Source organism: Stegostoma tigrinum, chromosome 8, assembly GCF_030684315.1.
Source record: "Stegostoma tigrinum isolate sSteTig4 chromosome 8, sSteTig4.hap1, whole genome shotgun sequence".
Lineage (NCBI taxonomy): Eukaryota > Metazoa > Chordata > Chondrichthyes > Orectolobiformes > Stegostomatidae > Stegostoma > Stegostoma tigrinum.
Window position 1 is genome coordinate 81101523 of NC_081361.1, and position 22441 is coordinate 81123963.

The 22441-nt window shown below is 40.4% G+C and overlaps 1 protein-coding gene across 3 annotated transcripts in view; it reads right to left on the bottom strand.

The window, feature by feature from the left end:
• Window positions 1-22441, bottom strand: part of LOC125456593 (phospholipid phosphatase-related protein type 4) — a 72062-nt gene that overhangs the window by 31143 nt on the left and 18478 nt on the right. For all 3 annotated transcript variants that reach the window (XM_048539843.2, XM_048539842.2, XM_048539844.2), the window contains exons 2-3: window positions 15869-16054; window positions 62-191 (exon numbers count right to left, since the gene is read on the bottom strand). In XM_048539843.2, the coding sequence (XP_048395800.1) occupies window positions 62-191; window positions 15869-16054 (316 nt within the window). The remainder of the gene's footprint in view (window positions 1-61; window positions 192-15868; window positions 16055-22441) is intronic.

The following is a 22441-nucleotide window of genomic DNA, read 5'->3' on the forward strand; positions in this document are numbered from 1 at the left end:
CCAATATTTCTCTATTTAGTAATATAGCAACCCAAATGTCATAAACAGCATTTGAACCCACCAATAAATCTGACAGCTCGTCTGAGGAATGAGTTGAAGTTACAGCCACCAGCGTTGATGTTGGCCTCCGATCCTATTCCATTTCTTCTCTTAGTCAGACAGCAGTAAAGAATGCCTTCGCCTATCATAATCTGAAATGACAAAAAAGATGGTTTTGCATAGGATAGCATACCAGAACTGAAAATGTATTGTAATTTCATTAGAAATAATCATATCAGTGTTCAAAACAATGTGTTGTCAACTTTTTGTTACAAATGAAACTAAAATTACTCATCAACATTTTCACCTCTTCTCACCTGAAGAAATTGGCTATAATTGCATAGATATTAGGAATTCTATGAAACATCACTTAAAAAGCCATTAATCACGTATGAGTCAGGATTGTCAACATTGGCAGATGAGTCAAAATCAAGAAATGCTTCAATTCATCCTTCCCTGATGTTCACATACAATCAATGATCATTGGAAACTGGTTAAGGGTATGAATCTTTTGTGATTTTTTTTTCCACCTTACCTAAAACCTATCATCCTTGGGATCTTCTTTAGCTGCATTAATTAGCAACTTATTGTAAAACTTCACTGATCGATTCAGAGATTCCCATTTTTTTTTGCTAAGCGTCAGATTTGTTGAGTTTTGTGGAAGGTTCCTCTGTGTGAGGCCTCAGGCATTTTCTTATGCAATTGCCCCAAACACATATCATTAATTATCTACTAAGCTCCATGGTGCTTCTGGTATCCAATGCTGGCCCAATCCAACCACTCACCAAATCGGAAGTATTCATCATTGGCACTGGTGCCATCTTTAAAAGGCTGCTGTGCACCAGGTCAAGTGCTGGCAGACTGAAGCTGCCCAGCACGGATCATGAGATTTGTCCTGGACATGGCAGAGGGGGGGAAATTGGCATGCTACTTTACATCCAGAGACCTGGAGGTCATGGCATGTTGGAGTGGTGCCTTCCTCTTCCTCCAGGATCACTAGAGGAGGTTACCCTGCTACCCTAGGTTGTCACACAGGTCAGTGTAATCTCAACCATTTGAAGGAACACACAGCAATGTCAGAGTGAGTGACACCACTATCTTTCTGCTATCTCACATTCACTCCATCTCTGTTGCACCCAAATCCGACCGTCTAATGCTCAGCCATGCTTATCATTGCATGAAACACTTTCCTCAGTCACTTACCACAAGGTCCCAACCATCCCCACTATCCTTTCGACTCATTCACTCAGACCACCCCACCACATTTCACCTCACTGCATCCAATTTTATGCTAGTCTTGCTTCCAAGAAAGCAAGCTCCCCTGCCCTCCCACTGCGCTCCCCACCCCCCCACCTCCGCCATGGTGGTGACATGAGAGACCTTATGTGAACATTAATTGCCTATTCAAGAGCATTAACTGCTTACTTAATGGGTTGCATGGACTTAATCAGGATAGAGACAGGAAGGTGACAAGGTTCTCACATATTACCCCACCATTTAATTAAATATCTTCATGGTTAAAATCGCTGAGGTGAATGAACAATATTCCTCCCTAGGTATGAGCCGAAGATAACGTTGCTACTCTGTGGACCCTAGATTTCAATCCAATCCATACAAATGTAAAGGAAAACATCCTCATTCTGGCAGCTCCAAAGCATCAAACACCGTTCATTGCCTAGCAGCACACTTGGCAATCTTAATCAGCAAGGGCATAATGCTGCTGAATATGTTTAAATGGAAAAGTTTAAAATGGCAGGTAAGCGAGCATTTTTTTCCGAACGGGGCAAAAGGTACATTCTTGGGGAAGGATCAGACAGATTGCAGTGAGATCTATGCTGTTCAGATTTGGAAGTGCTTGAAGTTGTTTGTTACCAAAGTTGAAATGTATTCCACACTGAGTGGTTTAAGAAATAATAAATTTGAAACAGTGTTGCACGAAACAAAAAAATTAAATTCATAGTATATAGATATAAAACATAGAACAAGGAGACTTAAAAAACTGAGAAACAATCAAAATGCTTGAGTGTCCTTAATGCAAAAAATGACTGATTATGTTTCCATAATGCATTATGATTTGCAAAGGATAAATCTGCCAACCGTGTTATTTAAACAGAAACCAGGACAATGGCGATTCATGTCACTTCACTCAAGTAAAATGAGTTCTTTTAAAGTTCAAATTGAAATAATCTGAAAGCTATTATTTGTGCTTTACATTAGGAGATATTGTAGCTGTGAAGTGTAAACCTACAGCTTTGAAATAGTGCTGATGTTCATATCACAACTTACAAAATACATGTTATCTCCTGTGGCATTCTCAGAAAAAAGATCAAGTCAATTATAAATGGTCAAGAACTGGTGCATATCTCAACTGACGGGTTGGAATTAAATGAGGCCACAGGATCCGCTGGAGAGTTGACAGGGTCCCGAGTTGTCATTTGTAGGGTAGGCCCACTGAATTAAGCTCTCAATGCCAGGCTACATGATTAGGCAATGAGTAATTTTGAAGGAAGGCTGTCCCACAAAAGCCTACAGCAATACCTCACAATTCCTGACAATGTGGTCCCCTACTTGCCTAGTTAATACAGGTGGTGGCTGGATAAATTGATAGTAGGGCAGGAAGGCCATCCACAGATAGAAGGCAAGGTTAACCAGGGAAGTTCAGTACAATTTAAAATTGAAGAAAGAAAGTATACAGTGTAAAAAGATTATTGGCAAAATAGAGAATTGAGAAAGCTTTAAAACTTCCAAAGCCAACAAAGATGATCAAGAAATAAGAGAGAATAAAAGTAAACTCTCAGGGTAAACTAGCAAGTAATATAAAAACAAATAGTAAGAGTTTCTTTAAATAAATAAAAGGAAAGATTGAGGCCAAGGTGAGCATACGTCCCTTCGAGAATAAGACTGTGGAAATAATAATTGGGAACTAGGAAATAGCAAAGGACTTGAATAAATACGTTGCATTAGACTTCATGGTAGAGGGCATTAATAACATGCCAAAAACAAAGAACAAGAGGCAAAAGGAAGGAAAGAAATAAATACAATAACTATCACTAGAGAAAAGTGCTGGTCAAACTCATAGGGTTGAAGGCTGAGAAGTTACCTGGACTTGATAGGCTGCATTCTAGGATAGACAAGGAAATAGCTACAGAGATAATGGATATACTGGTAAGAAATTTTCCAAGAATCTTTAGATTCTGGAAACATCACAGGAGATTAGAAAACAGCCAATGCAACATTTTTGATTGGGAGGAAGACAAAAAGAAATGATAACCATAGGCTAGTTTACTTCATATTGTCATTGGGAAAATGTTTGAATCTATCATTAAAGATATAATGGTGGAGCATTAGAAACTCCAAATATAATCAAGCAGAATCAGCACAGATTCATGAAGGGAAAATCATGGCTGACAAATTTATTAGAATTACTTGCAGAAGACCAAGCAGGATAGATAGAGTATATGTAATGTATTTAGGTTTCTCAAAAGCATTTGAGAAGAGTAAGAATACTTAAAAAGACAAGAGTCGGTGATGTTGAGGGTACTACGTTAGCATAAATTGAAGAGTTCCTAATTAATAGAAGACAGGGAGTTAGGATAAAGGAGGCATTTTCAAGTTGGCACTTGGAGTGCCGCAGTGATTAGTGCTGAGGCAAAAATTATTTATAATTTACATACATTAATGATTCGGTTAAGGAAAGTGACTGTAATATTGGCAAGTTTGCAAATGACATAAAAATAAGTGGAAAGGTATGTAATGAGGATAACACAACAAGTCTACAGAATGTTGCAGATAGGTTATGACAATGAGCAAAAATTTAGCAAATGGAATATAATGTACAAAATTTGTGAGGTAATGTACTTGCTCAGAAAGAATAGATGAGCTGAGTATTGGTTAAATGTAGAAAAACTGCGGAAAGCTATTGCACAGAGAGATTTTGGATTCTTCATGAGTTAATGACAAAAATCTGGCATTCAATACCAGTAGGTGACAGGGAAGGGAAATGGCATGTTGGCCTTTATTTTAAAGGGAATGAACAAATAAGAATAGGGAAGTCTTGCCAAAACTGGACAAGACAATAGTCAGACCACACCTAGAATACTGTGAACAATTTTGGTCCTTTTAGTCATGGAAAGATATACAACCTTTTGCAATAAATTTGCCTTCCTAACTGCAAAGTAAACCGGCAAATTAACCTTAAGAAAATCCTGGGTCCCTTTGTACTTCAGATTTCTGAAGGTTTGCCCATTCAGAAAATAGTTTATGCCTCTATTCTTCCTACCAAAGTGCAAAACCTAACACTTTCTCACCTTACATTCCTTTTTTTCACTTACATGTGGAATGTTGGCATCACTGGTTGGCCAATGTTTATTGCCTGTGAAGAGACTTTGTACAAATGGGCACAAATGCCCATTTCAGAAGGCAATTGTTTGTCAAACACATTGGGTAGGTTGGGAGTCACATGTAGGCCAGAACAGGTGAGGATGGTAGATTTCCTTCCCTGAAGGACATTAGTGATTCAGGTGGGTTTTTCCAACACTTTCATGATCATCAGTAGGTTCTTAATTCCAAATTTTTAAAAAAATTCTACCATAGCAGGATTTGAACCCAAGTCCCCAGAACATCAGGTGAGATTCCTCCATAATAGTCTAGTGACAATACTATTAAGCCATCACCTCCCTGTCACAGCTGCCATGTTTTCCAACTTTCTTTGCATGTCTAAGTTCTTTTGAAGCCTCTCACCCTCCTCAAACTATCTGTCCCTCCACCTATCTTTATGTCATCTGCAAACTTAGCAACGATGCTCTCAGTTCCTTCATATACATTGTTAATGTATATGAATAGTGGATAGTCATGGTCTCAACACTGAGCCCTGTGCAGATCCATTAGTCACTAGCTGCCATCCTTTAGCCCCATTCTCTGCCTTCTGCCAGTCAAATAATCATCTATCCGTGCCTATACTATGTTTGTAATACCATGAGCTCTTATCTTACTTTGCAGCCTCATGTAAGGCACGTTGTCAAAGTCCTTGTTGAAATCCAATTAGATCACATCCACTTGCTCGTCTTTGTCTAACTTGCTCATTTCTACCTGAAAGAATTCTAACAGATTTGTCAGACATGGCCTCCCCTTAACAAAGCTGTGCTGACTCAGTACGTTTTTTTTAAACTATGAACTTTCAAGTACTTTGCAATTTCATCCTTAATAATGGACTTTAAAATATTACCAATAACCAAGTTCAAGCTGACTGGTCTATAGTTTCCTGTCTTCTGCCTCCTCTATTTTCTAATCCTTTGGGAGTCTCCCTGGCTCCAGTGATTCCTGAAAGATCATCATCAATGCCTCCATAATCTCCTCAGCTATTTCCTTCAGACCCTGGTATGTTGTCCATCTGATCTGGATTATTTTTCTGCCTTTGGACCTTTCATCTTTTCCCACCAGCTTTTCCTTAGTGATGGCCACTGTACTCATCTCTGCCCCGACTCTCTTGAAGTTATGGTATGCTACTGGTGTGTTCCACCATGAAGGCTGATGCAAAGTACCTATTCAGTTCTTCTGCCATTTCTTTGTTCCCATTATTACTTCTCCAGCTTCATTTTCCATCAGTCCAATGTCCAGTCTTGCCACTCTCTTATTGTTTATATATCTTTAAAAACTCCTGCAATCTTCTTTTATAGTAGTGGCTAGCTTACTCTCACATTTCATCTTCTCTTGCCCCTTATTGTTATTTAGTTGTCCTTTGCTGGTTTTTAAAGGCTTCCCAATCCTTTAGTTTCTCATTAATCTTCACCACATTTTTGCTGTTTCTTTTGATTTTATGCTGTCCCTGACTTTCTTTATTAGCTATGGTTGTCTCGTCTTTCCCTTGGTATGTTTCTACTTCCTTGGGATGAATGTCCATTGTGTCCCTCGAAGTAACCTTATAACTCCTGCAATCGCTGTTCCAGTGTCTTCCCTCTTTCTATCTATATTTTTGGTACCTACATTGACAACTGGATTTTTCAACTCCCACTCCAAGTTCCTCTGCAGCCTAGATGAGATACCCTGAACCTGGACACCAGACAGGAAAACAGAGAACGGTGTCTATTTCCCTGACTATACCATCCCCAATTACAACTACATTTCTCTTTTCTTCTCTCTCATTCTGGCTCCATGTACTATAATCCTATGGTCAGTTAGGTTCATCCTTCCTACCCCCTCTCTCCCCCCGCTCATCCACACAGAGAGCAAGAATGTCAAACCTGTGAGACAAGTTCAAGGGCTGAGGCTCTTTCGGTACTACCTCCTAGATCCCTTTCTACCTGACTCACTCACAGTCACACCCTCCTGTCCCTGATCACTGATCCAATTTGAGGTACTTAATCTAAGGAGTGTGACTGCTTCCTGAAATTCAATGCCCAAGTAACTCTCCCCTCTCTAATATGATCACAGTAGTCAAACTCAGAATCCAGATAATCAACTCTGAACCAGAGTTCCTTAAGTAACCAACAACCAACTCTGAATTTCTCCAGTATTTCTTAAAACCAGGTGCAAGTCAAATTTAAGGGATGCTTATGATTATTTATGAACTCGGACATGTTGCAGGCACTCAAAGAAATCAGATTGTTTTATCAGAAACAGTCATAGTCTAAATATGTACAAGCGCTGCCTCTACAAAGACTTTACTGCCAATAATACTGTAAGGAGGAATAAGCAAAAACACATCTAAAGAGCAAATATTTCAACAATTCTCATGTTTCAAAGAAAACGATAGCTCTATAATAAGGCACAATGAAATTGCGTGCCCTTTGATTATGAATTTTGCCACTGTTCCTTCTGCTCAAAGTTCCTTCAATTGCTAGCTCGACAGACATTCATTTTATTTAGCATTTTTACAGCCCTTCCTGTGGTGCGACCTGTGTAATCTCTAGCTAGCACCCAAATATGCAATTGTTTGAAGGGATCGTTCCAAGTCTTGCTGCAGTATTGTAGCTAAATAATTTTAAATATTTCTAACATTATTAGTAATTCTGACAAATGATGAGAAACTCAAGAATTTCAATAGACAGTATCAATTTGTATCATGCTGTCTAAACGTCTCTATTAACTACATAAATAATTATCAAAATTATTTAAACTTTAACTGTGACAGGTTTCGTTAGATGCATGGTAGCACATTGGTTGCTTTTATTGGACTTGTGATCTACAAACACAAGTTCAAATTCCAAAATGGCAGCATGTGAATTTAAGTTGAATTAATTAATTAAAATTTAGGAATAAAAACCAGTATCATTTATGGTGACCACAAGTCTTGTGCAAAAATCCACATGATTCAATTAATGCCCTTCAGAGAAGGAAATCATCCATCCTTATGGAGTATGAGTCAAATCTAAGTTTGACACACGGCAATGTGGTTGACTCTTAACTGCCCACTGTAATGGCTTAGAAAGCCTTTCATCTGTCTTCAAGAAAATGCTCACCACCATCCTCTTAAGGGCAATTACAGATAGCCAGTAAATGTTGGCCTTATCGATAATGCTCACATCCTTTAAATTGAAAAAAAGTCATAAAATTCCAACATTTGATGGCCAGTTGATATAAAATATATCTTTATTAATCTTTCATCAATTGCAAACTAAATCCCAGCCCAAACTTTTCATTTGAAAATAAATTAGCATGTTTAATAAAAACAGCTTTGAGGTATATTTAAATGGCTATTGTTCATTTTCATGTGTAGTGAGTAAGCAACAGTATCAAACTAACTCTAAGCGCCTAATGTAGTAAATGTATCTGCTGTGATTGCATTAAGGACTTTAAAGTTACACCTTCAGGCTGTAGATTTAATCTCTCCACAATACAGTATGATTTAGTCAATAGCTGCATAAACAACTCCAGCTTCCAAAGAATTAAATACTTTGAAGTGCTCAGTTGTGAATCCGATTTAGTGCCTGTGGAGATTTTTGGCTTCACTTTTCACAATTTGACATTAATAATAGAATTTCTGTTATTCTGTTTATGTTAAATCACAGTGTACAAATGCAGATGTTTTATGAACTGTTTGTTTTGAGAGCAGTGATAGACTAATTTCTTTCTTTGAAGATGCTCCTTTTGATTGTCTTTCCCAATTTATTTAGGTTGTTGCAATTTTCCAAATCTGATAGAGATCTGACATAATATGAATACTGAACATTCTAGCATCCTCCACCACAACTCCCCACCACTCCACAATGGGTGAAAGGATTTAGGGTGCTGGATTAAAAAGTGAAATTGACATAACACTCACAGGACACTGTATGAAGCACCAGAACACTGATTCTCATATGCTTGGGAAGGGCAAACACTCAGCATGAAGAATTCTTATCCCAAGCTCCTAATCCTTGACATTGTTGGACATGTAGGAGCTAAATATGGACGCTTCCCCTACAACCTTTATTGGAGCATGCTGTAACTGAGATATTACCGTACAGGAATTTTGAGGACATAACTATATTATTCAACTTACATGTTTGGGAAGAACATGGGCTGTGTGGACAGCTAAATGTGTCTTTGACTTCTACAACTAGGGTTCAATTAAGTTTATGTGAAATTGGTTTTACTTGTTCTTAATCCGGTTCATAATCATCTTGGGTAAAACTGCATACTTTGATGCTAATTGGGCCAGTAAATTGTTAGGATTAATTGATTGTGCTCCAAAGATCTGGAGCTCCAGGAAACTTTGTGACCAATCCTGCATTTACTTCAACACAGTGTGACCATAATCATCCTCACTTGGAGACCTGAACCAGGTACATTTGAAATCTAGACTGGGTCAAGCAAGGCTATGTCATCACTCCCATACTATATAGAATTGACTCAAAAGTGTCTACTTACCTCAAAGGTAAAGTGCTCTCTGATGTCAATAATAAGTATTGCCTGAGTGAAAATCCTGCTTACATTTCAGTTGCTTCTGTGTCAAAACTAAACTGACTATGATAGACATGTATGACTTAGAGTTTGCAGAGAAGTGCTGGTTGTTGTCTATTCTGCACCAGAATTGCTGGCTTCTTTCAATCTCTTCAATTCTGCATAGAAGAGCTCAACATGTCCTTGAATGTTGCCAGAACAAAGTTAACATCAATCCATATCTGGTCTGCCAGATATTCTACCTGACATATATGGTTGTCAGCAAATCTCTGAAATTATGTTGAACACTTCTCATAGCTTGATAGCCACCTCTCTCAAAAGGCCACCATTGAGGACATAATCTAACACAGGGTCAGCTGCATTGGTTCAACCTTCTACAAACAATGGAAATGAGTGTTTGAAAACAACGACATCCGCAAGTCAACAAAAGCCCAAGTGCACAGATTAATTGTTGTCACCGGGCTCCTGCAATGAGACCTAGACAGTAAATCAACAACACATAAGAGCCTGAAGGAAATTATGTCAGCAATGCTCCTGCCACATGCTCCAATTTCAATGGGAGGGCAATGCAAGTGTCATTCTTGAAGCCAGATTTAGTAGCATTCATAAAACTCCTGCACAGTCACCGTTTTTGGACCGTGCATTGTGTCCAGATAACTTAAAACTCTTACTGTCACTCAATCCTGCTCTCTCAACTCTCAAATGGCTCATGTTCCAGGGTGTACAAAGAAAACATTTCAAAGATATTCTGATGCCCTCCTTGAAGTGCAATAGTTGCCCCAATGATAAAACATATGGACTGTTGATCTTTGAATTCCATCAACCAATTTATGACCTGAGAACTTCATGGATTGAAATGGCTTTAAATCAAAACACTAAGTGGTAAATGGCCATAAGGATCAGATAAATCATCCAGGTTGGCTAACATTCATGAAACTGACACTGATTTGACCCAAGAGCTATGAAACTACTGAGAAAGGCACCTCTGGGAGGCATTTGATTTGATTGAGATTATTATGATAATCTTCACATATTGTAGATGATACATTGCCTGTAATAACTAAGCTTGAAAGAAATGTAAAGTGCAGCATGGAGAGTTTACAACCAGTAAATACCTCAAACAAAACAAAGAACAGCGACGAATGCTGGAGATCTGAAACAAAAGCAGAAATCACTGGAGACACTCAGCAGGCCTGGCAGCTTGTGTGGGGAGAAAGCAGAGTTAACTGGAACTCAAAATATTAACTTTCTTAACACGAATGCTGCCAGATCTGCTGGCCACATATCTCAAGGACCTTTCTTTTAGATCAAAAGGTACTAATGATACGGAACTGAACACAGACTATGAAGTTTCGAAAAAGAGTCACTGCATCTGAAATGTTAACTCTGATGTCTCTCCACAGATAATGCCAGACCTGTTAAGTTTTCCAGCAAGTTCTGTTTTTGTTTCCAAGAAATCTCTCTCTCTCTCTCAAGCAAAATCTAGCCCAGTCTCTAGGGAAGTAACAGAGCAGACTTATCAGGGTGTTCAGAACTTTAAAACAAATACAAGGTTTGTTTCTGCTGAATGCACTCAAGAAATGAGTGAATCCATCTCAGCCTCAGGTTTAAACTTTATGCTTCAAAGACAATCAAAGTTCTCTAAACTATCTTCTTTGATCTTGAACATTATCCCCTTTTTAACTTTGTATGTTTACACATAACAAGTGACTGCACTAAGGCCTTATTCTTGATGTCCCGTTTTTACTACATTTGCTGGGGTTAACAGATAAGAAACTTGCTCTTTCTTCTCGTCAGAAAAGTCTTGTAACTGGCTCCAAGAAAAGATTAAGTACAGATTAATTAGAGGAAGTTGTAGCCTTGTGTTCAAAAAGAACTAGAACATTTAACAGACGTTGAAGAGAGGGAGGCAGTTCACCTGGATGTAATATAACAGTGGTCTTGATGAATGGGAACAACTTGACAACCAACGTTTAGATTGGCTACAATTGTCCATCCAACTGTATCATGCTTCAAATCCCAAGCATTTTAATGGCAGAGGAGTGGTGACTGAGAAGAGAGAGGAAGTACATCTTGCATGCTGGAACCAGTCTCACGAGATGTCCTGACTCAGGTACTCAAAAATATGTGGGCCAAGAATACTATCTCAGGAAGACCCATGTCTGAAACTCACGACCTTGTGTAGACATGATTCTCAAATTGAAAAGCAACACAATGATGTAGGAATGTTTGAGTATGATATTAAGTTGTGGCATGAAAGCATTCCATTCCCCATCTAATCAAGTTAATTTTCTTAACCAGTATAAAGTGACTGTCTTCTGAGCCAGACTAATTGCAGCAGGAGCTTCAAAAAATTCATCAACAGATAATGTAACATATCAGATTCAATTACTAAACAGAGAAGGTATCTCCACAACGGCCAAGTTTTTTTAAAAAAATTGAACCAAAGGATAGTCAAAATTAGGTTATAATGGCCATTTTGCATTGATGAAGCTGCCTGTGATCTTCAGAATTACAGGCATTCAATGACTGAAATCCACAATACAAACATAGAACATACTCATAAAAACATGCCTGGATTGACAAATATTCCAGTCACACCACACAACTAGGCTCAAATAAGGAAATGTAGCAAAACAGTTCACCATGGAGGAAACAATGCAGTAACTAAGTTGTGTGCCCAATCTAATGCCATTACACAATCGCCACTCACCCAAGGCATGTTGGGAAGTTGCAGTGACGGTGGCCATTTGAGAAAGGCTCAAAATACATTGGGGGAGGGAGGGAGGCATTGGGCAAATTCAGTCACAAGGTTGATCAATGGCTTTTGCCAGCATTTGGGGAAGTGCCATTGCTGACGATCAGGGCATTCATCACAGACCGCATCCTTGACTATTCTCCCTGGTGGGGGAGGTGAAGACTGTGCAAGGGAATTCGGGAAAGTAGCAGGCTGTAAGGGCAATGGCGATATCAGTAAGCTGCATAAAGGTAGAGGAAAAGAATGAAGATTCAAGGGATTTGGATGGACGAGAGTGCACTAGACCTGAGAATCAACGGGAGTTGGAGAATTTGAAAGAGTGGGGTTTAAGCGAGGACAAAGCTATAAGAAAGTAGCCATGAGTTGGCAGTTGTAAGGGGGATGCAGACAGGGAGGATGTAAAGGAAAGAAAGCATTTTTAAATCTATGTATAAAGAAATTCTGAACTAACTGGATGCCAGAAAAGCCTAAAATCAATGAGGTAATGAATGCCCTGCAAATGAATGTGGAATCTCTAGTTCAAAGCTACATAATTACAAAAATCTGAGATATGGTAATAAAAGCTAGTAACTATCTGGATACAATGTTTCATCCCTTCTGTGTATGGGGTTGAAATCCATTAAGACATTTTTAGGGTGATAACATTTTGTGTACAAGTATAGTTCAGTTAGTCTCAAAAATATTTAGTGCACTCTTTGATGATAGAGGGTAATGATTCCACTGTTTCCTCATTTCTCCCTGGCTAAATTCAGGGCAGAAATGTGAACAACCTTCCCACCACGGGCCAATTAATGACCTAAGAAGGGCTTCATCCCACCACCACTGAATTCAGCCACCAACAGTTGTAGATCACATTACATTAGCAATACTTGGGTGGGGAGACTGAGATCTGATTTGGGTGAGATGGGTGGCGAGGAATTCAGGGAAACATGTAAGTAAGAGCAGACAAAGGTCAAACAGCCGTTTGCACCTGCTAGGCCATTCAATATCATGGCTAATCATCCAACTTAGTAAGCTGTTTCTTCTATCTCCCCATATCATTTGATCTATGTAGCCTGAAGAAATCTATCTAATTCCTTCTTTAAAAGCCATTCAATATTTTAGTCTCAACTGTTTTCTGAGGCAGAGAACTCCATAGGCTCACCACAAAATCTCATACTCTCTGTCCCTGATGGAGGTATCCAGAGGTTGGAAGGGAAATGGCCTAAGTGAGAAATCCCTCTGCCTTTCAAACTGAATCCCGTTGCACCAATTCTTTCTTTGGAGAATTTGCCCCACTCACCTGTTTTCTAAAGCTTCTCTGACAATTATATGGTGCAGAGCACATTGAATTATTGGCAATAGCCACCACTCCCAGTACTGCTGCTGATGCTGAGACACTGATGATTGATCCATTGGCCTCTGGCATTTGCAGCTGTCAGAACATTTGTTCTGCTCTAGAATTTAAGCCCAACAGCAGACATGTACCGTTTCAATCTCCTTCCCAAAATCCACAAACCTGCCTGCCCTGGTCAACCTATGGTCTCAGCCTGTTCCGGCCCCACCGAACTCATCTCCACCTATCTAGACTCCATTTTCACCCCTTTGGTCCAGGAACTCCCTACCTACGTCCATGACACCACCCCACGCCCTCCACCTCCTCCAGAACTTCCAATTCCCTGGCCCCCAACACCTCATTTTCACCATGGATGTCCAGTCCCTATACACCTGTTTTCATCATGCAGATGGCCTCAAGGCCCTCTGCTTCCTGTCCCGCAGGGCCGACAGTCCCACTCCACCGACACCCTCATCCACCTAGCCAAACTCGTCCTCACCCTCAACAACTTCTCTTTCGATTCCTCCCACTTGTTACAGACAAAGGGGGTGGCCATGGGTACCCGCATGGGCCCAAGCTATGCCTGCCTCTTTGTAGGTTACGTGGAACAGTCTCTCTTCTGCACCTACACAGGCCCCAAACCCCACCTCTTCCTCCGTTACATTGATGACTGTATCGACGTCGTCTCTTGCTCCCCAGAGGAGCTCGAACAGTTCATCCACTTCACCAACACCTTCCACCCCAACCTCAAGTTCACCTGGGCCATCTCCAAAACATCCCTCACCTTCCTGGACCTCTCAGTCTCCATGTCAGGTAACCAGCTAGAAACTGATGTCCATTTCAAGCCCACTGACTCCCACAGCTACCTAGAATACACCTCCTCCCACCCACCCTCCTGCAAAAATTCCATCCCCTATTCCCAATTCCTCCGCCTCCGCCGCATCTGCTCCCAGGATGAGGCATTCCACTCCCGCACATCCCAGATGTTCAAGTTCTTCAAGGACCGCAACATTCCCCCCACAGTGGTCGAGAACACCCTTGACTGCGTCTCCCGCATTTCCATCAACACATCCCTCACACCCCGCCCCTGCCACAACCGCCCCAAGAGGATCCCCCTCGTTCTCACACACCACCCCACCAACATCCGGATACAACGCATCATCCTCCGACACTTCCACCATCTACAATCTGACCCCACCACCCAAGACATTTTTCCATCCCCACCCTTGTGTGCTTTCCAGAGAGACCACTCTCTCTGTGATTCCCTTGTTCGCTCCACACTCCCCTCCAACCCCACCACACCCGGCACCTTCCCCTGCAACCACAGGAAGTGCTACACTTGCCCCATACCTCCTGCCTCACCCCCATCCCAGGCCCCAAGATGACTTTCCACATTAAGCAGAGGTTCACCCGCACATCTGCTAATGTGGTATACTGTATCCATTGTACCCAGTGTGGCTTCCTCTACATTGTGGAAACCAAGCAGAGGTTTGGGGACCGCTTTGCAGAACACTTCCGCTCGGTTCGTAATAAACAACTGCACCTTCCAGTCGCGAACCATTTTAAGTTCCCCTGCCATTCTTTCGACGACATGTCCATCATGGGCCTTCTGCAGTGCCACAAGGGTGCCACCCAAAGGTTGCAGGAACAGCAACTCCTATTCCGCTTGGGAACCCTGCAGTCCAATGGAATCAATGTGGACTTCACCAGCTTCAAAACCTCCCCTTCCCCCACCGCATCCCAAAACCAGCCCAGTTCGTCCCCTCCCCCCCACTGCATCACACAACCAGCCCAGCTCATCCCCTCTCCCCACAGCATCCCAAAACCAGCCCAGCCTGTCTCTGCCTCCCTAACCTGTTCTTCCTCTCACCCATCCCCTCCTCCACCTCAAGCCGCACCTTCATTTCCTACCGACTAACCTCATCCCACCTCCTTGACCTGTCCATCTTCCCTGGACTGACCTATCCCCTCCCTACCTCCCCACCTGTACTCTCCTCTCCACCTATCTTCTTTTCTCTGTATCTTCGGTCCGCCTCCCCGTCTCTCCCTATTTATTCCAGAACGCGCACCCCATTCCCCCTCTCTGATGAAGGGTCTAGGCCTGAAACGTCAGCTTTTGTGCTCCTGAGATGCTGATGGGCCTGCTGTGTTCATCCAGCACTTTGTTATCCAGCAGACACTTAAATTCCACTGAGTCTCCCAACAGTGGCTATTTGGGAAGACATTGGTTTCCAATGTTCAAAAGAAGAGTCACTGGACCCAAAAAATTAACTCTGCTTTCTCTCCACAGATAGTGCCAGACCTGCTGAGCTTTTTCAGCTATTTCTGATCTTGCGTCTGGTTTTCCAGTAATGGGATTGGTCCCCTGCTATGACCCCTATTAAATTCCATCTCTTGTGATCAACAATACAGAACACAGAATTAATGTGTGAAGCAGAAATTTGGCTTTTCTTGGGAAGGGTAGTGACAATTAGACAGTGATGTTGTGAAAGCTAGGTGTCTTGCAAGTCCTAGAACCCAATGGCTTTGTTTTATCTCTCTCAGGTGCGTAAGACTATGGCACTATGCTGAAAAAGAGCTCTAAAAATACATGGCTAGTTATCATTCTGCTACCAGCTATTTAATATTATTTTAACTAAGAACTAAACCTCAAAATGCTCATGAGCAAAATCTTAGTGTCATGTGCATTGGAATTCTAAGTCAAGCTTGCAGAATAATAAGAGATTACGCATGGTGTAAAAGATGTTTACTGATTTGTTGCACACTTAAATATGAGGGCAAAGAGAACAGGATTTTAAAATCAATCACATAATTAAATATCATTAAATTAATTAGGCGAACCTCATAATATTAAAGCATTTAAACAAAATACACACCATGGCTGCAGGTCCAGCAAATGCCAAGCTAAGCAACATGAGGAAGGGGATGATTTCCTGAGTTGGTTCAATATACGGCATGCTGAGTGTCCTGTCATGGCAGTTAAAGCCCGAGCGAACAGGTTTGAAGACATCCGTGAGCTCCAAGAAGTAAAGACTGACAATTGAGGAGGCCAGAATAGGTAGCTGAGAAGGGAAAATGAGAAAAGGTTATGACTTGCATCCCAACTTATTGGTACTAGCACTAAAACAATAATGATTCCAGAAAGTAACCTGAAGCTGATTAAATAATGCAAGCTAAATTATTCACACAATCTATGTAACACACAATTTTTAAAGGTTTACTTGATTCTTACTTTCATAGAAACTATCAGGAATAAAGAAGAATATACATCATATTATACTAAAATTTTTACATTTTTATTCTTCTAACAACAAGCCAGTTTAAAGACTATTTGAAGAACTTACATGTGATACAGTAATTAAACTGCAGTATATTGAAGAGTAATAGTGAGAATGGAAGTATGATATTGATTACATAATACATGTGAAATAAGTTGTATTAAAATATAATCAAGTGAGTGTAATTATTTGACTCTGTGAAAAACGTTTGGAATAAATTTATATTCATTCACAAGACGATGAATCTCACTGGCAAGGCTAAAATTTAAGAACATAAGAATCAGGAGCAGGAAGAGGCCATCTGGCCCTTTGAGCCCGCTCTGCCATTCAACAAGATCATTGCTGATCTTATCATAGCCTCAGCTCCACTTACTCAGCCTGTCCCTATAACCCTTAATTCCTTTACTATTCAAAAATTATCCATGTTATCTTTAAAAACATTCAATGAGGAGGCCTCAACTACTTCACTGGGCAGGGAATTCCAAAGATTCACAACCCTTTGGGTGAAGAAGTTCCTCCTCAATTCAGTCCTAAATCTGGTCTCCCTAATTTTGAGGCAATGCCCAGTTGTTCTAGTTTCACCTGCCAGTGGAAACAACCTCCCAGCTTCTATCTTATTTATTCCCTTCATAATTGTTTATGTTTCGAAAAAATTGCCCCCTCATTTTTCTAAATTCCAAGGAACGTACTCCCAGTCTACTCAGTCTCTCCTCGTAAGACAACCCTCTCAATTCCGGAATCAATCTTGTGAATCTCATCTGCACCCCTTCTAATGCAGTACATCCTTTCTCAAGTAAGGAGACCAAAGTACTGCATGCAGTATTCTGAGTGCAGCCTCACCAGCACCCTCTACAGCTGCAACATAATCTCCCGCTTTCAAATTCAATCTGTCTCGCAATGAAGGACAAAAATCCATTTGCCTTCTTAATTATCTGTTGTACCCGCAACCTTCTGTGATTCATGCACAAGGATACCCAGGTCCCTCTGCACAGCAGCATGCTACAAAGTTTTACCATTCAAATATAGTCTTATAATCCTTTTTACTGTTATTCCTACCAAAATGGATGATTTCACATTTGTCAACATTGTACTCCACCTGCCAGAACGTTTCCACTCACTTAAACTATCTATATCCCTCTGCAAACTTTCTGAGTTCTCTGCACACCTTGCTCTATCAGTCCTCTTAGTGTCACCTGCTTACTTTGACACACTACATATGGTCCCCAACTCCAAATCATCTTTGTAAATTGTAAACAATTGTAGTCCCAGCACTGGCCCCTGAGGCACACTACTAGTCACTGATTGCCAAACAGAAAACAATCATTTATCCCTGCTCTTTGCTTCCTGCTAGTTAACCAATTATGTATCCATACTGATACATTGCCTGTAACACTGTGCACATTTATCTTCTGCAGCAGCTTTCTGTGCAGCTCCTTGTTGATACACCACATCTACTGTGTCCCCATTGTCCACTGCACTCATGATGTCTTCATAGAATTCTAGTATATTAGTTGAATATGACCTGCCCTTCATGAACCCATGCTCTGTCTACCAAATGGCACTGTTTCTATCTGGATGTCCTGCTATTTCTTACTTGATGATAAATTCAAGCATTTCCCCCAATACAGAAGTTAAGGTAACCAGCCTATAATTCCCCATCTTTTTCTACTTCTTTTTCTTAATAGTGGCATACCATTTACTGTTTTTTAATCTGCTGGAACTGCCCCAGAGTCCAGTGAATTTTGGAAAATCAACCATAAGTGCATTTGTTATTTTTCCCGCCATTTGTTTTAGTACCACAGGATGTGTTCCATCAGGACCAGGAGACTTGTTTATCTTTTGCTCCATCAGCTTGCCCAATGCTACTTCTTTCGTGATAGTGATTTTTTTTAGGTTCTCACTTACCTTAGTCTCTTTGTCATCAATTACTGGCATATTATTTGTGTTCTCTGCTGTAAAGACTGACATGAAATATCGGCTCAAAGCCTCGGCTGTTTCCTTATTTCCCATTATTGAATCCCCCTTCTCATCCTCTAAAGGACCAATGTTTACCTCATCCTCTCTTTTTCATTTTATATGTTTGCAGAAACATTTGCTATCTGTCTTTGTATCCTGAGTTAGTTTACTCTCATATTCTTTCTTTTCTTTCTAGCTTCTTTTTTTTCTGCTTTCTGTTGACTTCTAAACTTTTCCCAATCTCCTAATTTCCCACTGGTCTTTGCCACTTCGCATGCCTTATTTTTCAATATGATAGCCTCCCTTTATTTCCTTAGATTTCCATGGCTGATTACTCCTTTTTCTACAGCCCTTCCTTTACACTGGTTTATACTTTTGCCGAGCACTTTGAAAAATTACTTCGAAAGTCCTCTACTGGTCCTCGACTGTCCTACTAGTCTTTGCTTCTAGACTACTTTAGCTAGCTCCTCCCATCTTAGATAACACAGTATGGAGCTGAAGGAACACAGGCCAGGCAGCATCAGAGGAGCAGGAAAGTTGACGTTTTGGGTCGGGACCACACTATATTATCTCCGACTCCAGCATCAGCAGTTCTTACTATCTCCTCCCTCATTTTATTGTAGTCTCCTTTGTTTAAGTGCAAGATGCTGGTATTGGATTTTATCTTTTCACTTTCCATCTGTATTTTGAATTCAACCATACTGTGATCACTCATTCCAAGAGGATCCCCAACTATGAGATCATTAATTAACCCTGTCTCATTACACAGGACCAGATAGCTTCCTCCCTTGTTGGTTTCATTACATACTGTTCAAGAAACATATCGTGGATACATTCAATGAACTCCTCCTCAAGGGTGCCTTGGCCAATCTAGTTCGGCCAATCAACATGCAGATTAAAATCCCCCATGAGAACTACTGTACCATTTTTACAGGCATCTGTTATTTCTTTGTTTAATGCTCGCCCCAAAGTGATGTTCTTATTTTGTGACCTACAGACTGCTCCTATCAGTGACTTTTTTGTTTTATAACTTCAAATTTCCACTCGAATAGATTCAACCTTATGCTCCATAGAACCTATATCATCTCTGGCCACCACCCTGATGTCATCCTTAAATATCAGTGCTACAATTTATTGCCAATCCTTAATTCCCCTTGAGGAAGTAGTGTGAGCCATTTTCTTGGAGTTGGCGTTGCCCTTTGTTGTAGTGGTTTAGGTGATTTGTTCAGCTATTTTTGTGGGTGGTTAAGAGTCAGTAACATTTGCTGGGTCTAGATTCATATTAATACAAGATTGAACATAGAATATTACAGCACAGTACAGGCCTTTCAGCCCTCGATGTTGCACAGACTTGTGAAACCAATCTGAAGCCCATCTAACTTACACAATTCCATTATCATCCATATGTTTATCCAATGACCATTTCCCATCAACTACCACCCCCTGTCTTCTTACAGCTAGCCAATTTCTGATCCAGTATGCCAGTCACCAGTCCAGACACCTAACTGCTTGTTTAGATAGGTTTAAAAAATAATAATTGGGAAATGTTTTGGTCATTTTGAGTCTTTTCCAGATATGTAATCATTTAGTTAAATGTATAAACTTAAGATTTTTGATTTTCTGACTGTATAAATGCTTCACTGTTGAACTAATTTCAACTGAGCAGATAAGCTCATTCTAACCTGGTCATTTTTACTTCTCCCACAATGAATTTAACAATGCCTGAGGTATAAGCGATAACAAATCCTTTAAAAGGAAACATTGTAATAGTTATCGATCCCTCTTCTTTTTGAGCAAAGAATATCAATCTCTCATTAAAGCAAACAATGTTTTCTCTTAGCTTGCCAGTAACAGGAGTGCACCAATCACACCTCTATTCATTTCAAAGCTCACAGAACACATAGGCAACAAAAGTTGTTACAATATCCCAAACATAACAATCTGTTATTTGATCAGTAATTAACCTCAGAGTCAATTAGTCAACTTGTAATGTTTCAGTTTCAATGTTCAATAATCAAGTGATTCTTCTGCTATTTGATACAAAGCTTGAGTAAAAGGCCCTTGTTTGGGGCAGTGGTACTGTACCTGTGTTAGAACTGGGAGGTGTGCTCCTGAGATGCTGCTTGGCCTGCTGTGTTCATCCAGCCTCACATTGTATTATCTTGGAATCTCCAGCATCTGCAGTTCCCATCATCTTAGAACTGAGAGGCCTGGGTTCAAGTCCCACCTGCTTCAGAGGTGTGTATTAGCATCTCTGAAGAGGTCGATTAGGAAAATAGGTTAAACCAAAACGAAGTTGGAGTAATTACCACTTTGAGAGAACTTAAGCAGTTATATTGTCTTTCATATGACTGGAAAGATGGTATTTATGATAGATACAGCTGGCCTGCTGAATTTGGTGACCAAACAGATGGGAACCACCATGTGATTAACACACATTTTCCACGTTATCACAACAGCTCTTATTGATTCAATCAGGAAATTGAGTTAACTTTGTTCCTCGTGTCATCAATGACCTTGCAACCGTCATTAAAAACTGATGCTGTTTACTTTGATGGTAAGCCATCACCTGCAGGTGATGAAAACAAAATTGGAGACAGCAGCCGTAAAGTGGTGTATTAACTGAGAAAATCAAGTCAATAAATCTGTCCAGAAAAATTGACTGGTGCTGGATTCTCATGCTTAATCTAAGGATGAAAGCCATCATCAGTTACCGATTTGCAGTTTCTATACTGGGGAATTGTATTTGGTTGCACAAACAGGTGGTTGATTTAGTTTGAAACATTAGGGTACTTCTAGTAAGAGAGTAATGCCTTTGTTGACAGAAGTGGTATTTGTAACATGTAAAGCTTATATCTAAAAAAACCACAGAATGCTTCAAGCACAGAAGTCAATTTGTCTGTCAAGTCCCCACCACTTTCTTGCAAATGCAACTCAGCTCAACCTACTCCGAAATGCTTTTTTTTTTGAAATCCCCAAAAGCTTAAGCAATTCCTTATTGAATGCCACAACAGAATCTGCTCCCATCAGGTATTGTTTCTAAAAGGTTTCCCACCAGTGAGGTTAAACAGACTGGTCTGTACTTGCTGCAATTATCCTCGAAAACATTTTGAATAAAAAGGTAATATTTCCCATTAGAGTCATACAGCTGTACAGCATGGAAACAAGCCCTTTGGTCCAACTCATCCATGCTGACCAGATATCCTAAATTAGTCTAGTCCCATTTATCAGCATTTTGTCCATATCCCTCTAAAGGCTCCCTATTCATGTCCCCATCCAGATCCCTTTTAAGTGCTGTAATTGCACCCAAATCCACCACCTCCACTTACAGCTCATTCCATACATGCACCACCCTTTGCATGTACAAGTTTCACCTTGGGTTCCTTTTAAGTCTTTCCCCTGTCACCTCAAACGTATGCCCTCTAGTTACCCTGAGAAAAAGAGTTTCCAATCCCCTGGCATGATGCTCATGTGTAAGGAAGTTTAGAAGATTTTGGTCATCATTATTTTCCCCAGCCTCATCAAATACACTAAATGCTGAGAAATGTGTCTTTACTACAACCTCCAAAAATGATATTAATGTTTACTACTGTACCCAGTATAATTCAAACGATGTAGTATGGTGGATTTCAGTGAATGGAGAATGTGACATTCCAAAAGACCTTGGCAGCTATAACTCCACATTTTTTGTAATTGCTAGCAGCTCACTGAAGAGACAACAGAGTCACAGAATTGTTACAGTGCAGAATAAGACCATTTGGCCCATCATGTCTGTGCCAGCTGTTGAAATGAACTCCTCACATGAGAGATCAACAGCTAACATTGTTCACTTCTGCCCGCGGAACTTTGTCCTGAAAAGTATCACTGCTCCATAGTTTATTTTCCTTTGCGTAGTAAATTTCAACAAGCATTCTAAATTGTGGCTGGTGAGTCATGCACTTGAGCTCAAGTCTCCAGGGAAAAATAATGTTGCACACTGTATGATGTATTGGTGTAGCAACATCTGGCCCAATATGTTTCAGAAGACACCATACTGATAATGTTTGCCCCTCCAACACTGAAGCATAATATGTAGGAATGCAGAAACAGGGGGAGGCAATTCAGCCCATCAAGGCTCCCTGGCATTCTAGATCATTAACCAATCATTTCCTCAGTGCCAATTTCCTGCACTCTTTCATATGCTTTAACATCCTTAGTCTCCAGAAAAGAAAAATT